Source organism: Salvelinus sp. IW2-2015, unplaced genomic scaffold (assembly GCF_002910315.2).
Source record: "Salvelinus sp. IW2-2015 unplaced genomic scaffold, ASM291031v2 Un_scaffold2290, whole genome shotgun sequence".
Lineage (NCBI taxonomy): Eukaryota > Metazoa > Chordata > Actinopteri > Salmoniformes > Salmonidae > Salvelinus > Salvelinus sp. IW2-2015.
In genome coordinates this window covers 121,898-130,543 of record NW_019943616.1, presented here as the reverse complement: position 1 = coordinate 130,543, position 8,646 = coordinate 121,898, and the positions used below count along the sequence as shown (strand labels likewise).

The 8,646-nt window shown below is 45.4% G+C and overlaps 1 protein-coding gene across 1 annotated transcript in view; it reads right to left on the bottom strand.

Annotated features, from left to right (window-relative positions):
* LOC112073544 (integumentary mucin C.1-like) overlaps positions 1-8,646 on the bottom strand; it is a 13,884-nt gene extending 5,238 nt beyond the window's left edge. Inside the window, exons 1-4 of the mRNA XM_024140820.2 lie at positions 7,768-8,646; positions 7,577-7,638; positions 7,343-7,491; positions 1,145-1,248 (exon numbers count right to left, since the gene is read on the bottom strand). Coding sequence (XP_023996588.1) covers positions 1,145-1,248; positions 7,343-7,491; positions 7,577-7,638; positions 7,768-8,154 — 702 coding nt within the window. The 5' untranslated portion in view covers positions 8,155-8,646. The remainder of the gene's footprint in view (positions 1-1,144; positions 1,249-7,342; positions 7,492-7,576; positions 7,639-7,767) is intronic.

Here is an 8,646-nt window from a genome sequence, read left to right as displayed (position 1 = left end):
TCACCATCTGCTTAGTTCACTACCTTCCAAAACACTGGACCCATTTAAGACTGTACGAAAACCATTAAATTGTAACACTCAGATTTTACGTTCAACACTGCTAGATTTGCTGTTCAATAGATTGTTTTCGCGTCACCCATTCTGGGTTACTCAGCTTTTAACAGTGATGGTGGTACACATCCACAGAGAGATTCGCCACAAGGTATATTGTGATTGGTCACAGCCTCTTTCAGGTGTCTGCTAATGTCAGTCAACCTCAGGGACAGATGAGTAGCCGGTCCTGTCATTGAACAGTCTTAGTGGACCTCTGCCGTTTGCTGCAATCCACATGGGAACGGAACAAATGGTCTGCAAAAGGTCATAAAGGTCCTGAACAGTGGCATGCCAAAACGGGTTAAAAGAATAAGAAATAGGAGTATAATGAATCATTACTAGACCATCCAAGAAACCAGTCGTCCGGCATGAAAAAGATCCCCATATTTTGCTTGTGTAGATCACCATCAACTGTAAGGTAATGGTACAAACAGGAGAGCAACGTGTTGATGATTTAACACACACAAAAACATTTTCTTATACTATTCCTATCCACATAGCTAATCCCTATTATTTAAGATAGACATTGGGGAAAGAAATCAATCTGTAGTGATGGAGACTAATTGTTACCTGATCGTAGCAACAAATTAAGAATTACTTTTAAAAATAGAGATTTACCAACATCGCCGATACATTATTGATTGGTCATACACCCAATAAAAATAAACTCTGAATTTGAAGACTTACCACTCAGCAGAAAATGAGTTACGCAAGTGCATTTGTGGAATGGTGTACTTTGATGGTCATTTAATAGCGTTCTACAACACTTGTGTGTACAACGAAAGACACCAGTGGATGCAGGTTGAAGATTGCAGCGTTGTTCTGTTGGTCATGGTTGTTGTACTAGTAGTGAGTAGTGAGTAGGGCGCTGCTGTTGTAGTGAGTTAGGTGGTTGTAGGTAGTGGCTGGTCGGTTGGTTGTGTGTGGGTAGTTTGGAGCTGTGTGCTGGTAGTTGTGTGACAGTGGTGGATGCGATCCTTAACAACTGAGTTGTGGGGGCCACATTATGTAGTGGTTGTAGTTTTGGGCCTAGTTGTAGGAATCGGTAGACGGTAGCAGGAACAGTGACAGGTTCTCCAGTTGTTGTGGTGGTAGCACCAGCCACAGTGGTAGTAACAGAAGTTGTAGGAGGAACAGTACTTGTTGCAGGAGCAGCTAAGTTCAAAAATAAAATGGACAATTCCACATCTCTTTAAGCTGTGTGGCAGTACAACGCAGTCATTGTAATAGATGGGAGTATAACATGATGCTCTTATATTGACAACTAAATCATTAAACGTTGGGCTTTTATGTAATGCACATCCTGCAGCCTGTAAACAGGCTTCCTGCAACATTTCACATGAACCACTTCAACTGAAAACCATTTATAAATTACACAGTACATTTGGAAATTCAGACCCCTTGAATTTTTCCCACATTTTGTTACGTTAAAGCCTTATTCTGAAATGAATTTAATACTTTTATCCCCTCATCAATCTTCACAAAATACTCCATAATGACAAAGTGAAAACAGTTTTTAAGAAATGTTTGAAAATGTATCACAAATAAATACTCAAATACCTATTTACGTAAATATTCTGAACATTTGCTAAGAGACTTGAAATTGAGCTCAGGTGATGTCACACCCTGATCTGTTTCACCTGTCTTTGTGATTGTCTCCACCCCTGTGGAGACATCCTGAATTGTCCGTAGAGCTGTGAGACAGAATTATGTCGAGGCACAGATCTGGGCCAGGGTACCAAAAAATGTCTGCAGCATTTAAGGTCCCCAAAAACACAATGGCCTCCATCATTCTTAAATCTAAGAGGTTTGGAACAGAAGGACAACCATCTCTGCAGCACTCCATCAATCAGCCCTTTATGGTCAAGGGGCTAGACAGAAGCCACTCCTCAGTAAAAGGCACATGACAGCTTGCTTGGAGTTTGCCAAAAGCCACTTAAAGGACTCTCAGACCATGAGAAACAAAGGTTCTCTGGTCTGATGAAACCAAGATTAAACTCTTTGGATTGAATGCCAGAGGTCAAGTCTGGAGGAAAACTGGTACCATCCCTACAGTAAAGCATGGTGGTGGCAGCATCATTCTGTGGGGATGTTGTTCAGCGACATCAAAGGAAATATGAAAGGAGCAAAGGACAGAGATATCCTTGATGAAAACCTGCTACATAGCGCTCAGGACCTCAGACTGGGGTGAATGTTCACCTTCCAACAGGACAATGACCCTAAGCACACAGTCAAGACAACGCAGGAGTGGCTTCAGGACAAGTCTCTTAAAGTGGCCAATCCATAGCCCTGACTTGAACCTTTTGAACATCTTTGGAGACACCTGAAAATAGCTGTGCAAGGACGCTCCCCATCCAACCTGACAGAGCTTGAGTGGATCTGCAGAGAAGAATGGGAACAACTCGCAAAAAACAGGTGTGCAAAGCTTGTAGCATCATACACAAGAAGACTCAAGGCTGTAATCACTGCCAAAGGTGCTTCAACAAAGTACTGAGTAAAGGGTCTGAAAACGTACATGTAAATGTAATATTTCAGTTTATATATTTTTTTTAATCAGCAAACATTTCTAAAAAAGTTTTTGCATTGTCATTATTGGGTATAGTGTGTAGATTGATGATGAAGAAAAAAACATTGAATCAATTTTAGAATGGGGCTGTAACGTAACAAAATGTGGAAATATCCACGGGGTCTGAATACTTTCCGAATTCACTGTCGATGCTACCAACACAGGGTTAGTAGCATTAGAACCAGAAGAACTGTGGCATTCTGATACAAAACACTCACCTTATTAACAGCATGTGTATTACAGAGCAKGAGCAGGCAAAACAGCTGAAATGTACSTAATTTGTTGTTGTTGTCGACCTACCAGTGATGGTTGAAGGGAGTTCTCCAGGTGTTGTCAATGACCCACTTACTGATGTGATGGGTGCAGCTGTAACCGTTGTTGTCGATGCACCATTGACGGTTGTAGTGAGTTCAACAGTAGTTGTCGACACACCAGTGACGGTTGTAGTTGGTGACGCTGTAACCATTGTTGTCAAAGCACCCAGTGATGGTTAAAATGATACCATCTGTACCATTGTGGTTGATTGAATCCCAGTGAGAGTTGTAGTGGGTGCGCTGTAAGTCAGGAGTTGTTATGGCATCATCATGTTGACCACCGGTGACGGTTGCCGTGGGTTCACCAGTTCCTATGCTATCGGACTCAGTGTTTGGTATATATAGTGCGCCCAGGTTCACCTAGTCTGTTGTTTGATGAATCAGTTTGGGTTGTAGTGGGTTCACCAGTATGTTTGTTGATGAATGCAGTTTCTATGGGGCTCTACGCCCAGACTATTCGAAAATCTACAGTTTCGTGTATGTAGTGGGTACATCATACTACTACGGTGAATCCACCACAGTTCGTAGTAGAGCCGCGAGACAGCCCGTGTGATTGCGCACAAACAGAGTGATGTGTAGTGAGTTCATCAGTCTGTTTCGGTGCACCCAGTAAGTTTATAGTGGGTTCACCACTTGGTTGGTCGACCGACGACCATCGACGTTGTAGTGGGATCACATTGTTGACGACACACGACGGACAGTTCGTTAAGTGGGTTCACGGATGTTGTCAATGAGACCAGTAACGGTTGCGTGGGTTCACCCAGATGTTGTCCGATGAACCACGTTACTGTTGTAGTGGTTCACCACGTTGTCGTCACAACCAACCCATGACGGTTGTATGTGGTGCTAGCAGTTGTTTTGACGACACACGAGTGACAGTTTGAAGTGGAGTTCTCCAGTATGTTGTCAAGTGCACCAGTTACGTTTGTAATGGCGGTACTGGCTGGAACTGTTCGTTGTCGACGCACACCAGTGACGTGTGTAGTTGGTTGACGCTCGTAACCGATTGTTGTCCAAAGCACCAGTTACGCGAAAAATACTACAGCTTGTTAAACCATTCGTTGTTGATGAATCGTTAGAGTTGTAGTGGGTGGCAGCTGTGGTAGTATGTTGTTGATGCATCCCACTTTTAAGGACACACCGGCGACGTTGCCTGAGCTTCACCAGTTGGTGTCGACACACCAGTGTGGTGTTGTAGTGGATTCTCACCAGTTTTGTTGTTGATGATCAGTTGTGGTGTGTAGTGAGATTCGACCAATGGTTGTTGACCCCCACACAGTGACGGGTCTGAATCAGTGTCAATTCGTAGTTGCTCGACACCACCAGTGCATTAATGGTATTTGGAGCCCTGTCAGATCGCCTGTTCGTCAATGCACCTGTATCGGTTTACATGTGGGTTCATCTGTAGACCGTTGTTTCGCGTCACACCACAGTGACGGGTTTGGGCATAGGTCATTCACCAGTTGTTATCGACACAGCGCTATGTATGGTCGTGATGGAGTTCACTAATGTTGTCAATGGACCGAGTAACGGTTGTCGTGGGTTCACTAGTACGTTGTCGTATGCATCCAAGTGACAGGTTTGTAGTGGGGTTCAACAGTAGTCGTCAAACACACCCATGACGTGTTGTAGTGAGGTGCTGCAGAAAGAGACAGTAGTTGTGCGTGCAGTCACTTGTTGTCAACACACCGCGTGTGACATGTTGAGTGAGTTCTCCAGATTAGTTGTCAGTGCACCAGTGAGTTTTGTAAATGGGTAGTGCTGTAAACTTTTGTGTGTCGACACACCCAGTGGACGGGTTTGTATGTGGTGACGACTTGTAACGTTGTTGTCCAAGCACCAGTAGCGGGCGAAATGGAACAGCGTGTAACCACATTAGTGTTATATGCACCAGCTAATTGTTGACACACCGGTGGACCCGGTTGCCGTGGGTCACCAGAGTTGGTTGTCACACGACCAGTGATGGGTGTAGTGGATGTTCACCGTTGTTGTTGGATGATCGTTTGTATGTAGGTGCGGTTACCAGTTGTTGTTGAGAATCAGTTTTGGGTTGGAGTGGGTCAACCAGTTGGTGTTATGGAATCAGTTTTGGTTGTAGTGGGTTCGGACCAGTTGTGTTGTTGATCGAATCAGTTTCTGTGGTTGTGGGTGCGCTCACCAAGGTTGCGGCTGTGTGATGAGTCAGTGAGCAGTCTGGAGTGCTGGGTGCAGGACAGCCTGCGTAACGGTTGTTTGTCGAGACACACACCAGTGATGGTTGGTAGTGGGAGCACCAGTTTGAGTCAATTGCGATCGACGGTTCGTTGGGTAATGGCGGATGCACCGAATGTGTTAAAATCTGTGTATCCGAGCACTAGCCAGTCGACGTCGCGTAGTGTGTGGCATTCATGCATTCGATGTGCGTTGTTGACGGGAGCGCCGCCGATGAGGGTTGTAGGCGGGGTGCTGCTGGTACAGTGTGTGTTGATGCATCACGTTGTTGTCGACACACAATGACCAGGTTGAAGGAAGTTCACCAAGGTTGTTGTACGAACCAGCCAGTGACAGGTTGAAATTTGGGTTTCAGTCCTTTCGTTGTGACGCACAGTGACAGTGGGCAGATGGGGGCTTCACCGAGTGGTGGTTTATCGACACAGACGTGGATGGTCGTTGGGTCACAGTTTGTCAGTCAGACGACACCCGATGACGAGTTTAGTAGTGGGTGCTGTCAGAGACGCGAGTACGTTGGTTGGGTGCAGTCACTTGGTTGTCCAATGCAGGACCCTGGTTGACGTGTTGTAATGTGGGTTCATCTGTAACCTGTTAGGTGTGCCGACACGCGCGTGGATGGTCGTAGAGGGTTCACCAGATGTTGTCAATGGACCGAACACTGGTTGTCTTCGGGTTCACTCAGTACGGTTGTCGATGAACATTTATGTTGTAGTGCGGTTCAACAGTTTCGTCTCACACACCATGGGGTTGAGTGGTGCCTGCAGAGACAGTAAGTTGTTGAGTGCATCATTGTTGTCCCACATCGGTTGGACGGTTGAAGGAGCTGTTCTCCAGTTGTTGTCAATATGGACCACAGTGCAGTTTGTAATGCGGTACCTGCTGTAAACGTTCGTTGTTTGACACACGCCGTGACGGTTGTGTGTGGTGACGCTGTAACCTTTTGTCAAAGCACCAGTTTATGGTTAGAAAATGGATACAGCTGTAACCATTTTTGTTGATGAATCGTAGTGAGAGTTGTAGTGGGTGCAGCGAGGTAGTAGTTGTTGATGCATCACTCATTGTTGACACAACGGTGACGGTTGCCGTGGTTCACCAGTTGTTGTCGACACACCAGTGGACAGTTGGAAGAAAGTCACCAGTTGTTGTCAATGCACCATGTACGTTGATTGTAACTGGGGAATCTGTAACATTTGTGTCGACACCACCAGTTGCGAGGTTGTGTGCGTTCACCAGTTGTTGCGCACACACCAGTGACCGGTCGTAGGGTTCACCAGTTTTTCGACACGCATGTGATGGTTGTAGTGGTGTGCTCAGTAACAGTAGTGTTGATTCGTCTAACTTGTTGTCGACACACCAAGTGACAGTTGAAGTAAAGTTCACCAGATGTTGTCAATGGACCAGTACGTTGTCGTGGTTCACCAGTTGTCACTCAACACACCATGACAGTTGTAGTGGGTGCTGCCCAGTAACAGTAGTGTTGATGCATCACTTGTTTGTCAACCACACCCAGTGACAGTTGGATGTAAGTTCACCAGTTGTTGTCAATGCACCAGTTACGTTTGTAATGGGTAGTGCTGTAACCGTTGTTGTCAATACACCAGTGATGGTTGTAGTGAGTTCATCAGTTGTTTTCGGTGCACCAGTAACGTTTATAGTGGGTTCACCACTTGTTGTCGACACACCTGTGATGGTTGTAGTGGTTGCTGCAGTAACAGTAGTTGTTGATTCGTAACTTGTTGTCGACACACCAACAATGGCTGAAGTACGTRCACCAGTTGTTGTTGATGCTCCAGTGACGTTTGTAATGGGTACAGCTGTAAACGATGTTGTCGACACACCAGTGACTGCTGTAGTGGATTCACTAGTTATTGTCAATGAACCAGTGACGGTTGTAGTGGGTTCACCAGTTGTTGTCGATAAGCCACTCGTTGTTATTGCACTGGTAAGAGTTTTTGTGGCTGCAAAAGGTAAGTAACAGAAAAAGGAAACACGATCAAATATGACGAGTGACGAGTGTTTGACGCCTGTAATGAGTGACGAGTGACGAGTGTTTGTTGCCCTGTAATGTAATGACACATGATACAATGGTGTACAAAATGCACGGCGTACAAACTGTTCATTTACCAGATAATGGGATATAATAAATACATGTGTTTACCTGTGCTGTTGACTGTCACTGAGGAGGGGTCAATGTCCAAAGCTGTGATGTTATGCGCAGCATTTATCAAAACAGTGCCAATCTCTGTGATATTAGGGACAGAGGGGGAGCTGAATGCTACATTTACAGTATTGATGATGGATCCAGAGCTGAGAATAAATGAGAGATAACATGTTAGATAGAAAGTGAGATCAATTTAAATCAACATACAAAATGGAATGCAAAATAAATCACCTGAATTCTGTCACCGTCAAACTGTTGAAAGAGGTGAAAGCTGTTCGATAGAAAGGTTCAAGCTGGAAGGACAAACAAGAAACAGATGAAYWRWAAACAAACAACTTCCTGTTGATTAAAAGCTGACTGTATTACTGTACTCTACCCCTTTCTTTTGGACATTCACATCTTCATTGTTTTGGGAGGCTCACCTGAGTTTTAATCAGTAATGCTCGGGTTTGAAAGGCCTGAGATGATGGGTTTGATAGGTCAGAGGTAAACGTCTCTCTGGACCMGAACACCACAGAAACCCTAGTGATTGCAGCAGCGGTGGTTGCAGCTGTCGTGGCTGTGATGATGGCAGTAGTGATGACAGGAGTAGCTGTTGTAGTTGGGCTGGCATTTGYTGCGCTAGCGACGGTTGTTGTGGGTGCAGCTGTAGCAGTAGTTGTTGATGGACCAGTAATGGTTGTAGTGGGTTCGCTAGTCGTTGTCGACGCATCAATGATGGTTGTAGTGGGATCACCAGTTGTTGTCAACACACCAGTGAATATTGTAGTGCGTTCACCAGTTGTTGTCAACACACCAGTGACGGTCATAGTGGGTTCACCAGCTGTAGTTGATGAATCAGTGACGGATGTAGTGGGTTCACCAGTTTCTGTCGATGCGTCAATGACATTTGTAGTGGGTTCACCAGTTGTTGTCGATGCGCCAGACACGGTTGTAGTGGGTTCATCAGTTGTTCTGGATGAACCAGTGACGGTCGTAGTGGGTTCACCAGTTGTTGTTGATGCTCCAGTGACGGTCGTAGTGGGTTCACCAGTTGTTGTTGACACACCAGTGACGGTTGAAGTGGGTTCACCAGTTGTTCCCAACCAACCAGTTACGGTCGTAGTGGGTTCACCAGTTGTTGTTGACACACCAGTGACGGTTGAAGTGGGTTCACCAGTTGTTCCCAACCAACCAGTGACGGTTGTAGTGGGTTCACCAGTTGTTCCCAACCAACCAGTTACGGTTGTAGTGGGTTCACCAGTTGTTCCCAACCAACCAGTTACGGTTGTATTGCGTTCACCAGTTGTAATGGGATCAGC